We start from the raw sequence: 26147 nt of genomic DNA, 5'->3' as shown, positions 1-26147 counted from the left end.
TATCACCTTTGGGTGAAGGAGCTGTCAACTCAGGAAGAGAACAGGAATGTTGCTAGGACATGCAGAGTGGAAATTAGAAAGGCAAAAGCCCAGCCAGAACTTAATCTGACCACTGTTGCAAAAGATCACAAAAATAAGTCTTACAAATACATTAACAACAAAAAGAAGGCCAAGGAGAATCTCCAACTTTTAATGGATGCAGTGGGGAACATTACTACAAAAGATGAAGAAAATGCTGAGACATTCAATGCCTTCTTTGCTCCTGTCTCTATTAGTCATTTCAGTTATCTCCACAGTACTCAGCCCTTTGAGGTGGAAGACAGGGATAGTGAGCAGAATAAGCCCTCCATAATTCAAGAGGAAACAGCAACCTTTTACTTCTACTAGACCAGGGATGTCCAACCTTCTGCATTGCCTGGGCCACACTGAGTGGGAGTGTCAAGGAACTGTCTTGGGTCACATATAAAACATGCAATCCAGTTAATGTATATAATAAAACTTTAATACATTCATTTAAAAAAATTTAAAAGGAACAAAATATAGAACTAGATGGATGTTTGACCTTGTTTTTGTGAAACTAACGCAGCCTCGTTCAATGGAAGCAGTTCCAATTCTTAATGAGTTCCCAAGGTGTTTGTCAGATTTTTGATGAAATTTTACCCTTACTGTATTCCATCTTTGAAAACAGTTGCTCATAAATGCATGTACTGCCAAAAACCAATGACATCAATAAGCACGATTGCAAAGCACAGGATATTTTTCTCTGGTAAGACAGGTGTTACAGAAGCCTAGTAGACAAACTATCCAATTTTTGATGGAATATCTGATTGTAACACCCTACACTCCATTTGAAAATTCACACATAAGGTACTTAGGCTGATTGAAAATGGAATCTCAAATATACAATTTTTTAACCTTGAAACTTGTTCTCAAATTCCTTTATGTAAATGGAAAGCAATGCTGTATATTTTTTCCACTGTTCACAGGGTCATGTTTAAGCAATGTATCAAAACATGTAACATTACTTGCCATATTGAGTTTGCACTATGTCATCTTCCCCACATCCTGGCTTTAGCTCAGACAGTGCCAATTGCACATGGATGTTTGGTTGTTGCCAAGCAATGGGCACATAGCCAGGGCTGGGTCAGGCTGCTCTGTAGGGCAGAGCTGCCACTCTTACGGGACAGGGAACAGCCACAGAATAGGCTGCACAGGGCCACGTGCAGCCCACCAATTAGATATACCTCTCTTAGACCATCACAAGTCTATGGGATCAAGTGAGATCCACCCAAGCTTCCTGACAGAGCTTAGCCAAGGTGCTCATCCAGCCATCTTCCATCACTTTTATCAGCAGTCCTAGTCAAACAGGGAGGCCCCAGATGACTGGAGGCTTGCCAACATGACATCGCTATCATCTATAACAAGGGTCAGAAGTAGGATCCAGGGAACTACAGTCTGTCAGCCTGACCGTGGTATCAGGGAAGGTGATGGAGCAGATCACCTTGAATGCAATCACATAGTACATGCTGGACAACCAGGATATCAGCCTAGCCTTCAGAGATTCATGAAAGGCAGATCCTGCTTGACCAATCTGACCTCCTCCTACGACCAGGGACCTACCTAACAGATAATGGAAAGATTGTGGATATAGACTACCTAGACTTTAGGTAAAACACTCTCACAGCATTCCCCTATAGAAGCTAGAAGCTCATGGCTTGCACAGGTGCCAATAAAAAACAAAAACAAACAGCACAATGGCTGGGCCCAGAGGGCCTTGCTGAATAGAAATCCAACTCATAAACAGTCACTAGTGGTGTTCCTCAGGGGTCAGCACTGAAACCAGTCCTGTTTAATATCTTCACCAATGATCTGAAAACAGAGATTGAGTGCACCCTCACTAAGTTTGTAGATGACACCAAGGTGGAAGAAAAATTGATCTCTTGAGGGTAAGAAGGCTGTACAGATTAAGCTGGATAGGCAGGATCAATGGACTGAGGCCAATTGCATGAGACTCAACAGTGGTCACGACAACTCAATGCAATACCACAGGCTTGGAGCAGAGTGGCAGGACAGCTGCACAGTGGAAAAGGATTTGAGGATGTTAGTCAATAGCCAGCTGAACTTGAACCAGCATTGTGCCCAAGAAAGCCTATGACATCCTGGCCTGCATCAGAAATAGTGTGGCCAGCAGCTCCAGGGTTCATTTTCCTGTACTCAGCACTGCTGAAGCTGCAATTTAAATATCATGTTGACTTTTGGGCTCCTTGCTACAGAAAACTGCTACAGTCATTGAGGTGCTGAAGAGTGCTCAAAGGACAACCTACACTCGTGAAAGGTCTGGAGAACAAATCTCACACGGAACTGCTGCAGGAACTGCAGGAACAGTTGGAAATGTGGAATAATTTATTCTCTGAAAGAACAGTCAAACTTTGGAAACAGGCTGCACACCAAAATGGTACCGTCCCTGGAGATGTTTAAGAAAGATGTAGATGTGGCACTGAGGGACACAGTTCAACAGGCTTGGTGTTGACAGGTGGAAGGTTGGACTTGACAATCTTGGAGGTCTTAATTATTCTACGATTCTAATGCAAGGCATAGCCCAGCTTTACACTTCTGTCAGCTGTGAGGAACCATTTCTTACTGAACATCAGGAAACATTACACTACCAGCCAGTACTTGACAGCATAACAATGTTGTAGAATTAGGTGATGTTGTTTTCCCCGTTTTCTTCCTAAAGTTATTCAATTTCACAAGCATAGCTCAATTCCTTCTCCGGATTCTAAAACAATACATGACACTAATCACAGACTTTGCCTATGAAATGTCTACAAAACATCATTAGTGTATCCTTCAATTAAGGACAGGGTGTTCTACTTCCTTAATAGCATCAGATTTTGTCTGCTAAATAACTACAAAGCACCATTATTGCATCCTTCAATTTAGTCTACAGTGTTTTGCTTCCTTAATGGTGACTCAAAAAATACACAGGCTATTTGGAAGGAGCCATTCCTCTCTCAAGCTACCTGCAGACTTGATTAATGACACAAAGCTGTTACTGTACATAGAGGTATAGAGAGCAATATACAAGATGTACTCAGATAGTCCTGCAAGAATCAGCACATAAGAAATGTGCTGCAATCAATCTTAAACTAAAAGTGAATGCAACTTCCTTCAGAAAGTTGCAGTGGGAAACTCTGAACTTGGATCTGAGTATTTTATCAGTAGTTAGCACTGATCATCACAGCTACAAATACAAACCAGAAGCATAATTAGCTGTCTCCAGCACACCCAAGGAGGAGCAATGGTATTTACTACACAAGCAGCATCACTTCACCAACTTTGAAAGCCGGAGGATAATACACTGGTAAGAAGCAGAACAGGCAACTACTGGAAAAACCATTCTTTAGGTGATGTCTCTGCTTAGTTCAGAGGGAGATAGTAAGACTTTGAGAAGCAAGATGCCCCAACAAGGAAAGATAATATCTTTAAGATGAAGTTCTGCAAAGATTTGTCTGACAGAGAAATTCAGCTTCTCCTGAGCAAACAAAAGGTCAGAGCCAACACTCAGGAGAGCAAAACTGTTGTGTAATTTTTGGAAACACAGAAGAACAGCACTTATTGATGATGCGCTACTTTTAAAGTCAGCTCTACTTCCAATTAAATCACAAGTGGCACAGCTGAAGGCACAGCATTCTCTGCTTTGCTAGGGTGGCTGGGTTCCAGGCCATCTGCGTGGAATGCATGGCAGGACATTCCACCCTTCCACCAGAATGGTCAGCGGTGCCAGCCACTCCATGAAACCCATGAAGGGGACTGGGAGGGATCCACTTTTGTTTTCCTCATTTGTTTGTTTGCTTTACTCTGGCAGCAGGCAAAAGGCTCTTCCCTTGCCAAGTTCATTACCATTATATAAAATGTTCCCAATCACACTGGGTAGAGCACAGCGCAGCAAGGAGGAGGGAGAAAGCCTGTGAAGTTTACAATTAAGCTACAGGACTTATTAAGCCTTCATTCTAGAAAACAGGTGAAACAGTTGAATACAGAACATTTAAAGAGCTCAAATCCACTTAGATCAGTGTTCAAACTAAGTTTTTAAATGAAAGAATCATCTCACTTCTATAAACAGATCTCAAACAGCTTCTGAAACCCTGTAGTTTCATGCTTACATCTAGGAGTTTCATTATCATAGTGGAATTAGTTCTCATCTTTTACAAATTACGATTTATCATAGTCTCTGAAAGATGACAAGAGTAAAATGATAATCTGATCAAGCAGCAATATTCTGATAGTGGCAGAACTAATGTAGAAAACTGTTATCATCCTTTATGCCAGTGGAACCTACAGCCTAAAATCAATCTTTTCATACATGACTGTGTTCTGAGGGAGTGAAAAGCACTACTTAAAAACATTTCCAAACACATACACATTGCTCTTAAGGTTAAGAACACAGTCGTATCACTTACCAAACTCCAGCCATAAAGCTGACTGTCACAAGCACAGTACATGCAGAGGACAGGCTTCTATTTGCAACAGAGTTGTCCTACAACTATTGAGCCATTCAAACACTGCATGCTTTCCTCTGGAGAGAGATTTTTTTTCCTAACTGCCACTGAATCTAACTTAGAACCCCAACATACATCTATTATTCCCACACTTTGCAGAGCAGCCAATGCTTCATCATCTAACCTGCCAAGCCAGGAAACCTTCCTCTTTGGGAAAGAGAAACCCACTCACCCACTGCTTCCTGAAATTAAACAGAAAGTGAAGAAATTACTGAAGCTGCTGCAGACCCTCTGCTCAGGTCATACACGCCACACAGCTTCTATCCACAAAAAACTCAACATGAACACTTCACACTACACTCCCATGAAACATTATAACATTTCTCAGCAGAAAAGGCAAAATGGAAGTAGACTGTGGTCTTAATCAGTTTACCTAAAATAAGCCAACCCTTCTATGGCACTCCCTCTCTGCCCTCAGGGATTTAAAAAGCATGCACGACCATGATCTGACAAGAGGTAATCCAATAAACTAGACAGCTCTCTCTCGCCTGCACGAGGACACAGCTGCTCTGACTCCTCATCTAGGCCTTGTACGGCCAAATGTCTGAAACAGCTCAGCCAGATCTTTACAGCAGTAGGAAGCATTAGGCACTCCTCTAATCGAGGTTGCAATTAGACCCACGTGCAGAGAACCAAATCCTGAAGGCTTCTTCTGACACAAAGATCAGTAGGGCTCACGTTTTTCTCACCTGTCCCTTTTCACCTCTTATCTCTGTTACATTAGCTCTGCTAAAACTTGGTACACTTCCCAAGCAAAACTGTCACCAGCTAATCTCTAAGAGCCACCGGTTCTCTCCCCCCAGCCCAGATGGATCTGTTCACAGAACAAAAACAGCTGCTTCTGATAAACCCACACTGCTGCAATTCACAATACACCAGGGACCTCTGAAGCATTCAAGCTGAGTGCAGCACTCTTGGTCCTGTAACAAGTGTATCAATACACTTGTCTATCATACCCCATAAGCACAAACGGTCCTGAAGAATATAAACAAAATCAGAAGTTTTAAGAGAGAACAGAGTCACTTGGTCAGAAGGGTAAACATGTTCTGAAAAGCAGCTAGGTAACATCAGGTTGAACAAAATTACAGTCATCTTCAGTGAGTCATACTGAAAGTATAGCTGGCAAAGAAAGTGAATTAAGAACTGTATGGTATAATTGACTTGAGCTGAGAACTCCATGTCATTTTATATTAGTTAAGTGTGGTCCTGATTTCTAAATGATATGCCGGATTTTCACATCACAAAGCATTTGGCTGGGAGCATGTGGCAATAGATAGCAAGCAATTCACATCCTACTTAGTAACTTCTCTTGTTCTCTGACCAGCACCAATTTGCCATCTGGGGCACAGAGGGGAAGACATTGCTCTTCTACAGCCACATCTTCAGAAGTAGCATTTCATAGGTAAAAGCTGCATTCGGCAATGGGCTATATGCTTTGTTTATTGAAATCAAACCAAATGATTACATCTCAGTAGCCACAAAGGGAATCGTTTCCTGTCCCCGGGATATATTGCATCCCAGCTGGGAATTGTTATGTCAGCAAGAAAAACATAACTTATAGGTTAGCTTTTTGTTGGCTATTATCACAGAGGGAAACAGAACAAAAGCAACACATGTCTGAAAAGCATTCACTTTACTGTTGTAGCAAAGCAACTTGAATGAAAAAAGCTCTATTTTCAATGGAAATAAGCTGACATACGGACTACTGTTCCAATAACTACAATCAGGTTAGAATGGCTAAATCTTAGCTAAAAAAAAAAAAAAAAACTTACATTTATGGAAACTGTAGTACAGAATCTGTAAAATCTTAGTCTAATTAGCAATTCCTAAGAAAATCAAACATACATACAATCCACCATCCCAAACTCTCATGAGATCTGCAGCAATTAAACTGAGAAGCATAACTGAGAACAGACTTTGCCTCTGCAATTGTTCCAGTACTTTTCTATTTACCAGAGCAGGGTACAGCAGGGTGACTGCCATCTCAATTGTACTGTATGATCAGATGCAAAGGTACTTTTCTTCCTTTGAACACATAGTAAGCATAGTCTGTTAAAATGACACTTCTGCATTGAGAGTTGTTCAAATGTCTGTACAATTGCATCTCCCATTTACTCGTCAGAGGAAATAACTAAAAATTCACAAATTCAGCCTGTTCAATAGGAAAAAAAGGCTCACCTCCTATCTAGTACATGAGTTTTTTTGAGAAGGACCATTGCATCTAATGCTGAAGCCTCACAAAGAAGCCAGCAGATTTTCACTACTGCCACCAAAGCTGATCCTGCTCCCTTCTGTACCACTCCTGGTCACTAGAACCTCCCTGCTTTGTGTCACACTGGCCCTTCTGCCAGGCAGAGGTATTGTGAAGCCCTACAGTGAACCGGATCAGGAGCTGCTCCCAGTTAAACCTAAATGCTGCAATCTTCCCATTTGTTCTAATCTGCATCACTACCATGATCCTGTTCCTAATGAGATCTCTCAAGCACTTCAACTGCCAAATGAGAGAGGAGTAGAGGGAAGATTACTGTTACAGGATATCACTATCTACTTCTTATTAAGATCTATCCCCCACTTGTAAACTACATTCTCAAGTTCCATTGAAGAGACTTCAAGAGCCTTTCCATCTCTCTTCTCATTGGTGATAGAAGAAGGGGAAAAGGCCTCAAGTTGTGCCAGGGGTGGCTTAGGTTGGACAGCAGGAAAAACTTCTTTACAGAAAGGGTTGTGAAGCACTGGAATAGGCTCCCCAGGGAGGTGGTTGAGTCACCATCCCTAAATGCATTTAAAAACCGTTTGGATGTGGTGCTCAGGGACATGATTTAGCAGAGGGTTGTTAGAGTTAGGCTAGTATGGTTCGGATGCTATTAGACTTGATCTTTAAGGCCTTTTCCAACCTGAGCGATTCTATGGTTTCTATGATCCTTTGGTTCCTGCTAAAATGCTTTTCTGGAGAAAAAGCCAACAGTCACATATAATGAAAAGCTTGATATGGAGTGCTCACTGAGCAGAACAAGGTAGAAAACTCGAGGCTTCTACAGCAAGTCTACAACACAAAGACCTTCCAAGCACTCTCCTCACTTCCTCCAGCACAACAGCAGCAGCAATCAGGGGCTGCCAATGCTGCCAAAGCTCACCATGTCAGCTGCAATAGGAGGCATCAGCCACCAGTAGGTATTAGACTGTATCAACACATCTGTTGGGCAGCACATCATTAAAACCAGCAAAGTAAAGGTATATTTGTTTTACCCCAAGAGATGCACCTACTCTATCTCCTCCTCCTCAATACCCGAGGGACATTTCAATGCTTTTACATTTCTAACTCCACACTGAGAGTGGTGAAGGTTGCTGGAATTAACAGTCACAAAGAGCAGCACAGATGCTACAAGAGGAACAGCCATGTATAAGATGGGTTTTTATTGCTGTTGATTTTATGCCATGATTTTATAGTTCCCATAATTCAGTGTGCTAATGTTTTCGTTCAATGTAAATCCAAATGATACAGACAGACGAGATAAACCTAGCACTTAATTTTCCAAATAAGAACTTGAACATTCTGCATTTTGATACGTATGCTAACATCTACTAATTAGAACCACAACAAAGACTTTAAAGGTAGGAATTAGGAAGAGGAACTTTCCAGATACATTATGTGACAAACTTTAGCACCACTTCTCCTAAGGGTGAAAAATGTTCTCAATAGGAAAAAAAGGTAAGGAAGCAAACAGCAAACTATGCAACAATATGTCAGCAATTTAATTCAGTATATGCAACTTCAAGTATTGAAGAAAAAAATCACCTAAATTTCACACCACCTTGAGAAGAGATCACAGCTTCTTAGACATGCAGTACAAATTCTAGGTGCAGTATTACAAATGAGCGAGAAACACCGTGGAAGGGTCAAATGATGAAATCTGTATTTCACTGCAGTACTACAGGAAAATTTCCTTCAGTGGTAGCAAAAAAAAAAAACAAAAAACAAAAAACAAAAAAACAAAAACAAAAAAAACACTTAAGGGATCAGGAAATTTTCCATGCTCACATGCTTTTTATACAGATTAAAGCACTTTTATCAGCATGGTAACAAAAAGTTAGCAGGTTGTTCTACAGTAGTCTACAAAATGAGATGAAAAATTTTTGAGTAGGAAGATCCTAATCAGTAACTTCCATTAGCAATACTAAAGATCACTGAGACAAGGCTAGGGGTTAATTCCAGCCATCTTTCTAGTAGAATTCCTTTGATACAGTGTGAAAAATCCTTCTGTAATACTTAATTACTATCAATTATTCTGCTTCTGTATCAAACCCATAAGCAAAAATATACGAATGTATTTTAGTCAACGTATGTTAAATACACAAATATTTCAGCATGTCAACAATAGGTTGTTACAATACTAGAATCACTAACAATGCCCCCCCATCACTCAGAAGTGCTTGGGTAATTTCAGAATGCTGTTCTCACACTAGTTACAATGACAGCACAGCTAACTCTCCTCAGCACTGCAGGCCAGCTTACCTTGGCAATATGCACAACTGAAATAACCAATAACAGGAAGAATGGAGAAATTCACATTTTTGTTCTAGGCTGCTGCTAGGTTTTGTGTGTGCAGAAATTCATTAAAGCTTGCAGTGTTTCATAGTGACAGCTTGAATATGCAAAGCACTATCAGCCTACTTTTTTTCTTAAAATATATCCTGAGAGAAGAGGAAAGGATAAAAGAAAATTTAGGCAATGTAATATTTGCATTATGACTAAATGCTTCTAAACGCTACACATTCATAAATTAAAGTTGCCATGCTGTATGTGAAACTCTTGTGGTACTTAAGGTAGGCATTTCCTTAGCATCACTGTCAGATCCAAGCAAAAGACATCCTTCAAGCCACATTCTCAGGAGTGCAAAACTGCATGAAGTAACAGTTTGAAAACAGGATGTGCACAGATATTTTTTTGTATGCACATTGCCAACATACATCTTCAAGGAAAACCTGAGAAAGAGGAAGAGAAATACATAAAGGTTTGAGCTTGTAACTGGCAAAACAAATAAACAGCAGCAAGTGGAAGGAATGACAAGATGATGCTCTGAATGCTGCTGTCTAACCAGAAGGCAAAGCCAAGAAGCCCTGCAGGAAGCACAAGCAGACTGCCTTATTTCCTATTGCTTCTGTGTTCAAAAACATCCCCAGTATGCATAAATCAAGATGTCAGTGGCAGTGAAAACAGAAACCCAGCTTAACTCCATAGCTACAAGGCTCTGTTAATCCCTCCCTAACATTCTCACTAGGGTCCCTTGCTTTTTGTTCTCGTAATATCAAGCTGCAACAAAGAAGCCATGACAATGACATGCATAAAAGAAATCTGTATTTGCCTGTCAGAAACTGGGCAAAAATTATCTCCATCACAGGTACAGTAATGAGAACTAAAGTAGCCAGAAGCTACTGTGCTTATGTGCAGTCACTTCAACATCAAAACACAAATTCCTGTAGCACCTAAAACACTGAGAATGCTCACAGCTATAATGTAACACAGATGAACATTTAAAACAAAAGAAAATCAAGTTCTTTAAGCTCAGTCGTTAGAAAGGCTTATAGTTCATGCATACATCAGCTATGCTTTTCAATATATTGCAGTGTGTTGTGAGAAGAAGCAGTCCTTGGTAAGCTTACTGGAAACCGGACCGATGGAAAAGCAGTAGTTCTCCATCACGAAAACTGCATCTCCTTTGAGGTAGCCATGCCCAAAGGAGCCATTTGGACAAGATGTTTGTAAGCTCCCTGATAGACTTCAGTATGATACAAGTTGCAGCCACAATGCATCAGAGGAAGGACGCGTTATTTCGTAACCTTCCCTCCCCCTTTTCTCTCCTATTTGTGAGCTGTTTCCAAAATCATTCAAAAAAAAAAAAAAAAAAAAAAATCAACAACTTCTTCACCGCCTTGTTTTGGTAACTTTAGACTTGCTAGCAGAAAAAGGATGAAGGAGACACAGCGTTTGCAGCTCTCCATAATGAAGATTCAGAAGAGCTACTGCTACCGCCTCATCTGCTCCCTTCCTGTACGAGAGGTGTCTCCTCAGCAGAACTTAACTGCAGCACAAAGCACTTACTCTTCCCCCCAAGATTTTGGGGAATACAATACCAGAACAAGTCCCACTGTATTGCTCTGTTACATGTCACTCTCTGCAGTACCCAGCAGAATCACATTTTCTTCATCTACTTAGATACCATTTCTGTCTCCTAAACAAGACTTCTCCTCCATTAAGAGTACATAGAAGATGGGGTTAGGAACCCAGCACATTACTAACCATAAAGCTTTGAAATTACAATGTATAATTAGATCACATGCTTAGATTTTCCTTGCACATATGCAAAAAACCTAACAAATAAAACATGCAGCTACTGAAACCAAAACCAACTCCCCTTTTGAAGGACAGAGTATCCACATTACTGTTTAAACAATTTTAAGTAGCAATTACATTTCAGAAAAGCACCTTCAATTCTTTTTGTTCTGTGTTTCCAGATGCTAAAGCAATTCTTAGTGAAAACCTGTGAATAGCAAACTCTGCTTAACGTTATAATGAAAAAAATACAGAAAATTACTGTAGACTGAAATTAATACTTCAAATTCTGACATAAGTTCATAATAAAGCTTCAGCTCTGAATACCCAGGAGGAGAATGCAAGTTCTAAGTACTTAAACTGTTCGAGAAGCGCTACAGATTCAAGTGGAGAAGACAAAGGTCAGTGCACCATCTGGCATCTCTGCAAACACATCCTCAATCTGAGTAGATATCTGTTGCTGAAAAAGCATTATAATAGAAAAGCAAGCAACTGCAGATTAGAAAAACCACAGCAGAACAGTAATGCAGCTTGTATACATAACCAAGTGGCTCTGTTTCCAAATCTGCATTCTACTCTTGCCCATGTCACAGACTCCATCTTAATTCATTTCTCTTCGTCGCAAGAAAGAAAAAGCTGATGTATTTTCACTCCTAACAACAAATAATAAAAGAAAAGCATGTCACAATGATTCTATATTTACACCCTGGAATATTTCTAATTCTGTAAGACTTCAAATCTTACCTCCCAAAAACCGATTTTGTCTTTCTTTGTCTTTATCACTGCATTTATCATTACAATGACCTATAATTATAACATGTGTCTAATGACAGCCAGGGCCCCAAAGGTGACATTTCAACAACAGGGAACAATAAATACAACAAAGAGAGTGACTTCAGCATGCTTACGAACCAGATGCTGTAATTCAGGGCCTCTAAATGAATGCAAGAATGAAGCATCCTAACAAGACAGCTGAATCCAGGAAAAAAATAAGTTGGGCACCATTTGTTTTATAGAATCATAGAATGGCCTGAATGGTTGAAAAGGACCACAATGCTCATCCAGTTTCAACCCCCTGCTATGTGCAGGGTCACCAACCACCAGTCCAGGCTGCCCAGAGCCACATCCAGCCTGGCCTTGAATGCCTCCAGGGATGGGGCATCCACAGCCTCCTTGGGCAACCTGTTCCAGTGCATCACACCCTCTGTGTGAAGAACTTCTCCTAATATCTAATCTAAAACTCCTGTCTCAATTTAAAACTACTCCCCCTTGTCCTATCATTACCTACCCTTGTAAACAGCCATTCCCCCTCCAGTTGATACGCTTCTTTAAGTATTAGAAGGCCACAGTGAGGTCTCTCCTTCTCTTTTCCAGGCTGAACATCAATTTCTTCACCTTTCTGTACAGATGCCACAGAAGTGCAAACAGACAAAACACTGACCTCAGAAGTAGTAGCAAAAGCATTGCATTGGTAACTTCTACTGTTTTTCAAGCTTAGAATTTAATCACTAACACATTCAGTACTTCTGGAAAAAGGCATTAGAAATAAGCACTACAAATGTTTTACAAGTTAGTTTTAATTTTAGTCCATCTGTAAAGACTAGATTTTTATCAAGTATCTCAACTTCCTGTACACTGTAACGAAAGAAGACTGCAAGTAGAAGAGATTAACCTTTACTGTGCTGTTATGTAAATACATTCTGGATATCACAGCACCATGCATAATACAGAGCCACAGCCTAGCAAGCCCAATGTTCAATTTCTGACAACATACAACACTGCAGTGCTGCAGAAGGCTCCATAAATCTCTCAAAACACAGCTAATTGCCGCCTCTATATCCCAAGAGAAATCTTTCCTCAGCTCTGTGGCACGCTGCTTTGATGCATGGACTAAAACCAATATTATCCTAGCTAGTACAACTGCTGATACTCGTGCTAATATGGTTAATCTTTACAGAATTATACTAGTTAACCTCAGTGAATCACACAATTTAAAACCTGCAGTCTAACCGTATGTTGTACACACTAATTCTTCCTATTAGTATTCTCACCTTCTACTGTGATACATCAGAATTATTCTTTAATGTCAAAGTATGCTAGCTACTCAATGCCTTGTAGAATCACTTGTGCAATGACTCTCCCTCCATTTTTGAGCTCACTGTTGCTTTTCCATATGATGAACAGGAACAAGAATGTATTTGAAACCTAAAAGTTAATTTGAAGTTCTTCTCAACTGATTTTGTAACAAGAGCAAACTTCTTTCTTTGAAGGCTTGAGACAGCGCCTGCTGTGATAGTCACACAGGCGTTTTACTCCTAGATTCCAAATACAGGGTGCAGAAAAGCAAATTAAAAATGAGAATACAAAGTAGTAATAGTTTCATGCTTGTGGCCGGCTGTCACTTTAAAATAATATTTGTTTTAGCAACCTCCAGTTAATAAGTAGCTCGTGACTCTGTGATAACCATTGTTACCATTGTCTTCCTTGGAGATTAGCCTTTTTGGACAGGTTTCTCACAATATGCTTTATGTCCTGTGTGCTCCACCCAATTTGCAAGTCTCCAAGGATCCCGGAGAAACAAACCACAGGGATCATTCCTGTAAGCAGCCACATTACTACTTCCAGTGAGAACATGCATTCATTTGGATTAGTAGTTTTCACTGCTGCTTGGTCCTGCTTTTTTTTTGTTTTCATATAAGGAAGTGCACGTAACTGGGCATATACTAGCAAAAGAGTAAAGGGACAGCCTCAGATGTATTGAGGACCTTACCTTGGTACCACCTTCCAAAATACTTCACACCTAACTCCAAGGCTAAGATGCACGATCCCCCTTAATTTAGCTATCACAGACTCTACCCATTTCATACATACATATACATATTTTTATAAGTGTTTGTCCTGCAAAGCAGCAAAACTGCTTCTGACAAGTTCTTCACAATGCCAGGTAAAGTATCATTGGGAATACCAATAGGCACATACAAGAAAGTTGACTCACCCAGCTGGTGATGAGAGCCAGATTCTCTGGCTGTGGAACACTCATTCTCAGGCAGCAGACTTCATCCAGGAGATGTGCTCCCTTCAGAGGCTGACCCTTAAATGAGTCCAGGCTCCACCTTTTCTGTCAGGTGGGAAGCACAGGGAAATGTTTGCTTCCTGGGCCAACCATCCCTTCACTAGGTGCTCAATCATCAGTTCAGGCCTTGCCCTAACAGCTCCCATACAGTAATCAATACCAAGCAGGCGAAATTAACTCTCTCTCCAACCAGCTAGTAAAACTGGGTACCACTTAAGGAAAAAATAAGATTTAGGACAGCAAATAGCAGAATTAAGAGGAATAGAAAAAAAAAAAAGTTAGGGGATCTTCGCATTTCACTTTTCTAAGAACAAAAATCGCTGGGTGGGTTTGGTTTACATATGCAGTCTGGTTCCTTCACCTCAACAGCCTTCAACTTCCTCCAAGTCTCATATACTTTTCCAATTCACTTAACTGACAAGTAGTCTGACTTTTGGAGTATTTGATCGATACAAAAATAAAAAGTTACTGATGTCTAGTTTCAAAGAAGTGGCAGAGGACACAGTCTAGCACAAAGTTGCACATTTCAGCCCAGTCACATTTTCTTTTCTATCAGCCTACCAAACCAAGCCCTCCAGAAAATAGATTCTCCCCTAGCGAGGCACTGCATTGACCACAAAGGCTGCACTCTTTCAGTAGCTAGGTGCTCTCAAGTTCAAGTCTAGCATCATTTAAAGAGACATCCGTGTTCCTTTCTCTTTCTTCTTTTGAGACTGATCACTGGTATCTTTAGGCCTGATTTATGAGATCACCGAATTGCATACATTGATTTTTGGCATGACTAGCACTAGAACTTTTGCCTGCAAAGTGACAGGCTGAAACCACATCCACACCTCAAAAGTGTGCTAAGTCCATGATTAGATAAATATATTACACACAATCCATGGGACAAGAACTGTTGGCATAGGGATTAAAGGGAAGGCAATGAAGTTCACAGCCACAGGCAATTAAAAGTCACAACAGACACCAATGCAGACAGCACACTGTGATATACAAGTAACACTGCAAGCACCTACTCACAAAATAGGCAGCTGTGACACAACACAGACATCTATTCAGATGAATGATAATTGCTCCTATAGGCCAGTGATCCAACTGTGAACTGGAAAAGCCAGGATCCAAATTCTTTGTGCTACAGTTTAATTGGAGGTAACTGTTCTACATGAGATATCGCTGTTCTCGGTATTTTCATAAAACTATCAAGGTCTTCATAAGACTGGAAAATAATAATTATTTGTTATAGCCAACTGGGAAATGATGATGTGCACGCTAGCAAGGTGCATTGTATGGACAAGCACTTCCCTCCTTCCAATATTTGCTTCCTCTTTGCTCAAATCATATTTGCTCACTCTAAGAAAAAAAAAGCTGTTCTCAATGCTGTGGACCATTACTCTGGTGATACATCCCATGCACTCCCAGGTTTGCCTTCAAGAATTTGATTTACTTCAAACTCTGTCTAGAAAAGCATTCATGCAAAAAGTTTAACTTAAAGAATGAATTTGAACAGTATGTTTTAAAGCACATTAAAACCTTCACAAAAGTTGTCATTCAAAGGCCAAGCAACCTTCATGTTATCTTAGTCTGCTATGCCCAAAGAAATATTTAACAACTTTCTATTTCACATTTTGGCTTGGCTCAGAAATACACACTCCAAACAAGAACCAATGCGTTCAACTGAGGCTGACAATTATAAAGATACATCCTTCTCAGTAGATTTTCTTCAACTGGAAAATAGAAGTACCCATTTTTCAGAATAGGATGTATGACAATTCAATAGATTTGCTATACAATATAGTTTCTCATTTACTTAAAAAGACTACCTACACTTCTGCTAAAAAAAGAAAAAAAAAAAAAAAAACAAGCCAGCAAGCAATTTTGCCCTGAAAGGTAGAGGTTACACTGCCTGCATTTCACAAACTGCAGAACAATACTTCTCCATTAATTCCACGTATTCCTAACCAGATGGCTTAGTGAACATTCACTCCACCTCCAACCAAGATGAACACAATTTAAACAAGAATCTCGATTCCATTAACAATGAGGAAAAGCAGGTCTGTGAATATATAAATATCATTTTGCCCACCTGGAAGGTTACACTGCATACAGGAACAGCTGCCTATGTTTTAGTGGATGACTGGGCATTTCCTGCCTGAAACACACTTAAAGGCGCTTTAAAAACAACAGTGAGAGCAACCTTACATGGCAGTGTAAAAACTGGAAGGTTACTCTTCTTAGAAGTTAACCAAGCACACTCTCTGCAATCTTCAAACTAAATACTTGACTGCATTTGACAGCATTAGCACAGAATGGCCCCTTTGCAAATAGGAGCTCTCATCAGGGCTTACACCACCAGCTCAAGCCTCAACAGGTCCCAGTGACTCGGACGAGTTCAGCCACATTCAACAGGGTGGGGCAAGAGAGAAAACCTCATTACAGACATGCTGGGGCTACCTGAACGCAAACCACCACATTCAGCATTTTGAACAGCACTTGTAAACCAAAGCAAAAAACTGCTACGCCAGATGATATGGTAAAAGCAGACCTCTACCTTGCAAGATTAAGACTACAACTGAACAGAACTAAACAGCCATTAGACTTCAGTATCATTTTGACTGTTTCTTCAGGCAGATTCCTTTCAGACTTCAAAAATCAGCTTGATGCTGCTTTAAAAAACACCACACTACCTTGCTGCAACAAAAAGGGGACACTGAAGAGACTAGCAAGTATGCCAGGACTGCACATCAGCACATACACTTCAAATAGAAAATATAAAGAAAGTATGGTTTGTAAGACAAAAGAAAAAATATTGGAGGGAATAAAATCTGAGGATCTGGATATCCTAAATCAGAACCTTCAAATTCTCCAGTTTCTCCTCTTTTTTCCCCTCTGCTAGAAGCATTTCAGATAACCTAACTAATAATAGTTATTTATTTCAGATAAACTAACTAACAGAAAGATCAGTGTCTGTCAGTGGCTTTTCAAATGTAGACTAGTCAACTCTTTTTAAAAAAATAAACAATACCATTTCCTTCTAACTTACCAGGTGAGACTTAACCAGCAAACATGCAGTTTTAGTTTTAACATAGTTTTGTTCAAGAGAGCCTACTCACATAAACAAGAGATACAGGTCTGCCCTAAAGCTTTTTCTTCCTTCAGCAAGTACATCTGTTGCCCTAACAAGTTATTAACCCTCTGTCCTCTTATAACCACTGGATAGCAGTCACAGTAGCACTCGGTAAGACATGGCAATCATGAATGTTACAGACTGCAGTTCCAGGAACACCTACCTATCCTCAGAGAGAAGTCTGACTGAAAAGAAAGCTACTTCTAACTTATCAGACCTGACACAAACCTGAAACCACAGTTAACCCTGTAACCTGAGTAGCCTCATCCACAAAGCAGACACAAAACACCCTGCTGTAAAAGCAACAACTCTATCCAGTTTTGCACAACCTGTTAAGAAACGCTCAGTGTAATCAAGTCTTTCCTGAACACCCCCCTGCTGTTTTAAGAAGCACCATATCCAAGAGTAGTGATCTATAAGTCACAAAATTTTACAATAAATGACCGTTAAGGTTGTGAAATTAAGCAGTTAAAAACTCCACAATCTCAAAGTTGCCCCTACACAACCTGTTTCACACAAGCTCTCTAGTTGATGTTCAAATATCAGGAAATCCCCCAAGGGAAAGTGCCAACTGCTGATACGTTTCAGAAGGAATAGCCATGATACACTCAATGAACACTAGCGATGAAAGCACTTGATACACACCTTTCTAACCTGTACAGTGGAAGAAAAATGCATGCAGATGCATTCAGAAGAGCTTGGGTTACCATGCCTGGATCATTTTGACTTTGCTCTAAGCACCAAAGATGGCTGCTGGAGAATAGGCTCTGCTGCAAGCTTACCTTTTAGCTTAATGGATTTACTCTGAACATTCAGAGTGAAAAATAAATTTTATATGACAGTGATTCCTGTCTTGATTTCAGTTAGATGACTGACATTCAAGGCCTTGAATAAATACATCTTGGTTTGTTTGTTTTTTATGCATGCATTCAGTGCTCATGTAGTCCCTCTTTCCAGCTGCAAACAGAGCTTTGTGGGTTGAGTGAAGAACCTGCACCCTGACCAGTTCCTCTCAGTTGAAAGAGCAGCTTCAGTGAACGTTACCATTGAGAGGGGAGAAAAAAAAGAAAAAAAAAGGTAAAATAATGGTACAGCTGATCAGCCATTCACAGTTCTACTCATCACTGCAACTCAGAAATTGAATTATACTAAGTTATTGCACATAGTCTGAGGAGCAGGGAGCTTCCTGGAGTGCAACTTTCTCAAACGCTGGAGCAGTCAGTCACAAAACTGTTGTTCCCCGGGCAGCCTCAGTGACGTAGCAATATTCAGCAATGCCATAAGCATCATGACTACAAAAATGAATAAAATAATTCATTATGAAGTTTGCTGCAACCGAAGGACCACGCAGGCCAAATTTCTGCTGTTGTTGCAGAATAGTATCAGTGGAAAAACTACTAAGGAGGGCATTTGGAAACTGCACTCATTAAGCAACTTTCACAACCTTATCACCATTTCTAGAACGTGCATTAAAACCGATGCACCAGATCACTTCAATAGCATTCCACTAGCAGAGGCCCACATTAAAGTTCTTTAATAGGTCAGCAATGATTGCAGAATACACAGATCTGACAATACCAAGTTCAAACTTGTATACACAGCTATCTAAAAACTACAGTCTCCCGTTAATTTTATTCTTTCAAGTATGTGTGCTCTGGGCCCACATCCAGTAGATGTAACAGATGGAAACTGCCAGCGAAATATGGCAATGGTATAATAAGGCCATAATACAGAGCGAGGCTTCCTACCTCAAATCAGATTGGATTCAGCCAGACACCCCAAATTCCACTATCTTCACATTCACATCATGGGAGAGCTTTTCTCATGTAAATGAAAACTGATTTGGAGGCCTGAATTATGCTTAATTAACCCGTTTGCTATATTTATAATTTAGCCATAATACTCAGACAAGAACTCTGAATCCAACGTCTGCTCCAAGACACCAGTCTAGTCAGAGCATTTCATATTTTCATACATTCTGCAGTTTCTCCACACAGTTCAAGTAGAATGCATCCTCAGAAAAATCACTAATTATTTACAGAATAATTACCCCTAGTAATCACACTATTGCACAATTACGTTCATTTCATTTAAATCCTTGCTGCCACAGAAAAGTAACCCTCTTCTCCCTAAGCTTTATGTTCCCTAGAGCTATTTACATCACTCATACAGCTACACAAACACGCTACAGGAACTCATTTAGCTGAAAACTAATCTTGAGAGGAAAAATAGGAAGGGAAAATACAGATTAGTTTTCAGCCAGATGAGCATCTTTAGCCTACCAGCCTTCACGAATAACAATGCCAGCAAAACAGCAGAGAACACATGCAGGAATACGTTAGGAAGAAGTACTGCTTCCCTTTTTGAACATATGATTATTTTACAAAGGAAATTGTTTCCTTGTGAAAATGTAAAAAGCATTTAGAATCCTTCAGATCCATATTTTGATTTTCCTTCCCCCTAAACGAAATCCTTGCTGGAAAAAGAATATTTTTATAAAACCAAATCAAGATTCACATACATTGCACTGACCAAAGGCAAGTAACTGCCTAACTGATACAAGTTCTGTTGTCAGCTAAAGTGACACAGGTTTCAAAATGTAGGTTTTCTTTGGTATTTCTGCCAACAAATGCGAGAAATTGATAACTACTCACGCCAGGACACTTCCAAGAAAAGGCCTTTCCAGTTACCTTTTAGTATTGGTTTTGCAATACAGCAGAAAAGTAACAGCAGCACACTCAGTACTGCACTCAAATCCCTTCAGAGCCACAGAGGCATAAAAGCACAACTGAACAGTTTAAACTGCTCTGGTCCACCACTGATGCCTCTTGTCCAGTACTGATGCCTCTTGTACAATTATAAGAGTTTCCAGGGACATCAAATACCATCTTTCCATCATTACATGTATACTATGTGAATATTAAAAGAACCTCAAATATTAACTTGTATCTGCGGATGATGTTATGAGAGTTGTTTTGACAGGTAACTTCTGGTTGAGCAGAGATACAGTGAGAGTACAGGAAATAATATTGATGTCTCACTGGTACACAGTGAACCGACTGCAAATGGCTCACAGACAGACCTAGATTATCTGGGAAGGACAATCTGGGGACTCACAGGTAGTGATGTTACACCTATAAGCAGGAATAAATAAGGAACATGCGAACATTTCCTGCACAGTGGGACTGGACGTGTCTGTTTTACTGGTTCCAAGTTATTTTCAGCTCCTTCAAAGCAGGGAAAACAACCCACAAAGCCAAGAATTTGCAGGGAATGCAAAGCAGGGGAAACACCTGTCATGAGGTCAGTTAAAAAGCAGAATGGATATCCAGGGTGCAGCTGTGATAGGTGGGAGGCTGCAAAAGTGCTTCTGGGGGGGAGGTCTGCCTTATAAAGGCAGGAGACCTTCACTGGAGAAGACTGAAGGAGGAAGCATTCTGTATGGTTACAGCAGCTGAAGAACTTCCAGCATTTTTCCTTTTTATAGAACGACTCGCTATAATAAGAAAGTTTCATGCATTACTTAAAATGAAAATTATCAGCTACCTTGACATACAAAGGTTTGTTAGATGTTGGCAGCAGTATTCTCCTTGGTTTATCTGCATTATATAGCAGACAAACTGACAGCTAAGTAAACAGCGTAATTTCTCTCTGTTCCCACCACAAGATGCATTCCTTACAATTAATACAACCCATTCAAAAGCAACAAAGATTTAGCCTAACAGCTGTAAATTAGCATATTGGATTTTTTTACTGACTCAGAACTGGAACATTGTGTTTTTCACCTCTAGTCCTCAGCTGTTTTAGCTCAATACCAGGACTTCTACGTACAACAACATCACTCATATTTCACCAGAATCTATCTTGAACTGGACAGTATTTTGAAGACACTGCCACAAATGCAATATGGAAAACAGCAAAGAAATAAACCAGAAATATAATAAACGTGTTGCTTTGCTGCTAGCCTTCAAAATCCTTGTTGGGAAACAGAAGATCTGGTAGTTCTGTTTTAGTGCTTTGACACTTACATAGTTAAGGCTTTCTACACTGGACAAATCTACCAGTATGCAGACCAAAAGAAGGCCTCTCGCACAGCTTATTAAAATTATTAGCATAATAAATACTCTAACTAATTGAATTTGAACACAAGTTACTTTTCAACTACATGGTCTGGTCAAATGAAGACTACAAAACAGCATTTGGATACATAGTGTTTCCAGTGGATTAACTGAGGTGACAAACTTGCAAGTATCAAGGCTGATACACTGGATTAGATACTTTCCAGTTTACAGCTGTATCCACTGCTCTACGGCAGCAGGCCACCAAGCACCTGAGCAAACCCAAGGTGTCTGTGCCCTCCCTCTTCAGGCACAAATTGTTTGCTTCTTTCTTCTGCCCGTATTTTTCTCATCTTCCTTAGCCACTGCTTTCTTACTGCCCTCGAAACTGAAGATATGGGAGCAGTTTGGACAGGATATGAGGAAAAGATCTCTTTCAATCATTCTGAAGCTTTTTTTTTTTTTTTTTTTTTTTTTTAACATCTCCAGGGCAACATAAGAACAGATAATTGAGCAGTGAATGGTGTAACAACATGGATAGCTGTGACACTACGAGTAGCAAGGGCTACAGCTTACACCAAAGACAGACAAACCCCTATGGCACACAGCCCTTTCCCTTCTACGCCTTTGTCAAGTCACTGCTTACTCCAATCCTACAATAACACCATGCTCTGACACAGAGGGAATGGTAATGTACATTCAACATTAAAGAATCCTCCCTGAAGAGTTTATGGGCAGAGGATACGTACATTTTCTTGTGCTCAGAGCCATTTGAGCAAGAACTGGGAAAGAAAGCCATTTGTCGTTTTTGAAATAGAAGTAAAGGAAAGAGTTACAGACGACTCTTCCCTCCTGTCTTTCCTTCACTAGTATTCCTTGCTTGTAAGGCTAGACTACATGCAGAAGGCTACTCCAGTTGCCTATACAAAGCTCTCCAGCTCATCCCTGCAGAAGAAACTCCTTTCCAGTTCAAGATGCATCTACAGACATGCTTTGACATCACAACTACGTTGAATTGTTACGGTTCTCATGGTTCTAGTTAGAGTACAGATGTAGCTCAAAACAATGTTTCTGGTTTAACAGGTAATTGCTGGTTTATAGATTAAAAGAGGGGAGGGGAACTTACAAGAAATATACTTAAAGTAACTTTTAAAAAAAAAGATTACAGTAGACAATACTCCTTTGATCAGAATAATTTGTTACAGAATCAGACACTGCAGTTATGCAGACATTGCCATGTCAGGATTACTAGTACCACTAACACATCCTATTCCTTTGCAATATAAATTATAAAACTATATTAAAGAGTAAGTTTCATAACTGAATAAACAACACCCATCCTTGTTGCTACTTTGAACTTCATGAATGATCGATCCTGTTTGTAACATGAAAGTTTGTGATCTCTTTCAAAATGCAACGTAGAGCTCTGTTGATGTCAGCAAGCAAAACATTTATGCAATACTGATCCCTAGTGTAAATTACATTGAAAATATTTTCTGTATGCAACAAAAAAAAATCTTGAAAAAAAACTATATTAAGAGCACTGAAAGGGCCAAAGCCTTTCACCAATATCATTATTAAGGCCACGCTCAGTAGAAAGGTGAAAGATACTAAGCAAGCAGAGAAAAGACTTCAGGTTTATTTTGATGCTGAGATCTTACTGCAACGTGCCAACACCGCATTTTGTTCAGCCTAACTGGGTTTTCAAGCACTTGACCAAACAGAAAACAGCACCCTGAGAAGTTTTGCTGTGTGACCACATAATCCTATAACTGCTTGTTAATCCATAATAAATTCACTATTGTTTATAAGCTTCAGCTTCCGTTTTCGTATATTAAGCACTCTGAGGCGATCAGAGACACTTGGGCTGCTGCCCTTTGTGGTATGATTAGAACTTACCCTTCCCCCACGCTCCAGAACAAGCGCAGGGAGGACCAGTAAGGAATAAAGCAGATCTCACTCTAAATCTTCTATAGGATAAACACGACACAAGCTTGAAGGGTAGAGATGAACCGAAGCAACTTGTTATTGCTGCCTAATTTAACACCCTTGCACTTGAAGATTAGTAACTTGGTAATACGAAGTTAAAACACAGACAGCATTTCTTATACTGAACATTCAGAAAGCACAAGTGATAACATGATGGATTCGTGTGAACAAGCACATGTGAAACTGCAAGTGCAAATCAGCACACAACTCCACCAGTACGGAATAAGAAAGATCGAGGTACTTTTAGTAGTGACAACACTCATTTAGCAAAGAGTGATTGTCACCAACAGGGACAACACCAAGACACAGACCAATACGACTTGCTCTCCTGAAGCACAAGCAGCGGTCGCAAGATTTGAGTGGTTACTGGGAACAATTTGTTCTCCTACTATTTCTGCAGCTCTTCCCTTTGCACGTAACTGGAATCGCTGAAGTTTTTACTGGAGAAAGGCTGAGTGAACATTACTCATACTTCTGTTGAGACAGAAAAAGTGTCCTCACTTTCTTTCTCAATAAACAGCAAGAAGGATGTTTTCATTTACACTTTGTTACTAACAGCAGGAATAACAGGCAGCTTAAGAAAACATCCATCAGGCCTCCTTCTCCCTTCAAAATACCAACGCTCTCCCTTCCTGCAGCACTACATCTCCCATCCCTTAAAGAAACCCACAAACAGAACTCGCAGAGATTTAGGAAGAACACTGGTGGGACAATAGTGAGTTTGGCCAGGCAAGAAACATATCAGGAAATAGCTGAGAATGAGCACACAATGTACAAGTGACTCAGGATCCATTCTCACTACAGTGGGAAAACAGGCAGGCCTTTTTCCAACATGATGGATCCACACACTTAGAAAAGAAAAAAAAAAAAAAATTACAGCAGGAATTCTAATCTTTACATAGCAGCTTCGAAAAATATTTTTTTTCCATGAGAAAGAGTGATATTTTCACATTTTGACAGCTGGCTTAAACTGTTTTGATTCCTTCCTACTTTACAATGTAATTCTCACAAAATAAGTACCAGTGCATAACCAAGCCATTTTGAGACATCCAAACATCTTGCCAAGTATTGAGTTTGACTTCTTCCTAATTGTAGCACAGCTCTGACACTTTAGCTTCTACAAAGAAAATGAAAACAAGCCACCTGTGCTGGGTGGTTGTGATAGAAATAATATCAAAACCAGCTTGTCACTCACACTAATATTTTCACTGAGAGTATGCCAACACAGTATAGGCCAGAGGGCTGCAAGACAAGCATAGTGGTATAAGGCATAGAGACATCTCCTTTCACACATCTCCAATGATGCACTTCTGCTGCTCAGCCTGCTGGAGGACAGCCCTGCTGCACCTCCATCAGATTCCCATCAGATCGAGGGGCCAGGCTTGCAGGCAAGCAGAGCTGGTATTGACAGCAACTTCCAGAGTCTTCACACCTGTTTTAAAGATAATTAACAAGTACCAAACTTTCAAGAGTTCTTTCAAAGATTTCTGCTGCAGATCAGAAGCAACACAGGCACACACAGCCTTCATAACAGGTCAAATCCAGCAACTGTGACAGAAGAGGTTTGCACAACGTATTTCCAGGCACATCACATAACCAAGGTGACAAAGATGGCTTTCAAGCAAAGGATTAAATTGCCGCAAAAAAAAAAAAAAAATTAATAAAAAAGGGACCTACAGGCAGCAGAAATCACCAGCAGTCTAGTTTAGCTGAAGCATAAAGCTACAGCCCATGTGATTTGGAAGCAGAATTATTCACAGTTCACCTAAGCACAGGTCACGAGCACAACTCACGCCGGCGATAACCAAACGGGGCGCACCCAGCAGCACGCACCGAGCTCCTCAAACCTAAAACGGGCAGCAAAGCGCCGCCTCCCCGTCTCCGCGCAATTAAAGCCGGGCTATCCAAGCTCCCCGGCGCGGCTCCCGTTCGGCTTAATCCCAGCCGAGCTCTCCCCTTCCTCCCCACAGACAACCCTTCAGGCTGAGCAGGAAGCACGGCGTCCCGCGACACCCGCCCTTCCCACGGCCGAAAAAGGCATGAGAAGTTACTTCTCCCGGGCGACGCCGAGTCCTCCGCACCTCTTCCTCCCCCGCGACCCGTCGGGCTGCACTCGGCGGCGGTGCCCTGCGAGCGGTCCGGCGGCACCGAGTTCTTCCCGGCGGCACCGCCCGCCCGGTGCCTCCCGCGGCGCGCGCCCAACGGCCGCCCTGCTCCTGCCGCCCTGCCCCGCGGCAGCGGAGGAAGGCTGCCGGGGAGACCGGGAGGAGACGGGGGGCCCTACTCACCCCATGAGCCAGTCCATGGCTGGGTCCCTCCGCCCCGGGTGGCTCCCGCGGCGGCCGCGTCCTTCTCACCGCCCGCTCATGAGGCCCCGACACGCCCCGCCCCAGCGGCTGGCTGCCGGCCCGGCGGGCGCTGCCCGGCTGCGGCTCCGCTCGCGAGGCGGCCGGGCTCCTCGCTCTGACACTCGCGCACTCGGGCGGCCGGAAGTAAACACACGGCGCTCGCCCCGCCCCGCCGGCGGCCAACCCGGAAGTGGCCCCCTCCCCCTCCCGGTCCCGTTCCCGGCCGCCTCCCGGGGCATGCTGGGAAATGTAGTGCGGTGCCTTTCGTTGGGCCGTCGGTGACGCTGATTGAGAGGAGAAATCCCTTCCATTCCAAACGTAGAAGCTAGTCGTTTCCAGTGCCATAGTCCTTAACTGGTGTGTACGAAAGCAGAAGTATGACCTCCTTCTCTATTGCCACCGTCTTTAATGGAGCTATTCACAGATCTGGAGGTGATCGCACACGTGGGACACAGGTTAACTAAAAACTGCTGGTACTGTGGCTGATAGCTGCATCCTTGGACTCCCTGCCAGATCGTTCTTGCTTCCTGAGAGGAGCACCGGCTTCAGGAGGCTGGTTGAGTATCAGCCATTACTTTTGAAATCTGCACGACACATACATGCTTTATTTTGCCTTTTGTTTGTTTGTTTGTTTTTGTTTTTGTTTAACTTTCATAATTTTT

The 26147-nt window shown here is 41.2% G+C and overlaps 1 protein-coding gene across 1 annotated transcript in view; it reads right to left on the bottom strand.

The window, feature by feature from the left end:
* Positions 1-25512, bottom strand: part of MOB2 (MOB kinase activator 2) — a 111526-nt gene extending 86014 nt beyond the window's left edge. Inside the window, exon 1 of the mRNA XM_042813311.1 lies at positions 25426-25512. Coding sequence (XP_042669245.1) covers positions 25426-25442 — 17 coding nt within the window. The 5' untranslated portion in view covers positions 25443-25512. The remainder of the gene's footprint in view (positions 1-25425) is intronic.
* Between the last annotated feature and the right edge of the window lie 635 nt (positions 25513-26147).

The sequence above is a fragment of the Centrocercus urophasianus genome, unplaced genomic scaffold (assembly GCF_019232065.1).
Source record: "Centrocercus urophasianus isolate 14NV4802_14NV808 unplaced genomic scaffold, USGS_Curo_1.0 seq_14, whole genome shotgun sequence".
Classification (NCBI taxonomy): Eukaryota; Metazoa; Chordata; class Aves; order Galliformes; family Phasianidae; genus Centrocercus; species Centrocercus urophasianus.
The sequence above is the reverse complement of the archived record's forward strand: the minus strand, read 5'-3'. Positions and strand labels throughout refer to the sequence as shown.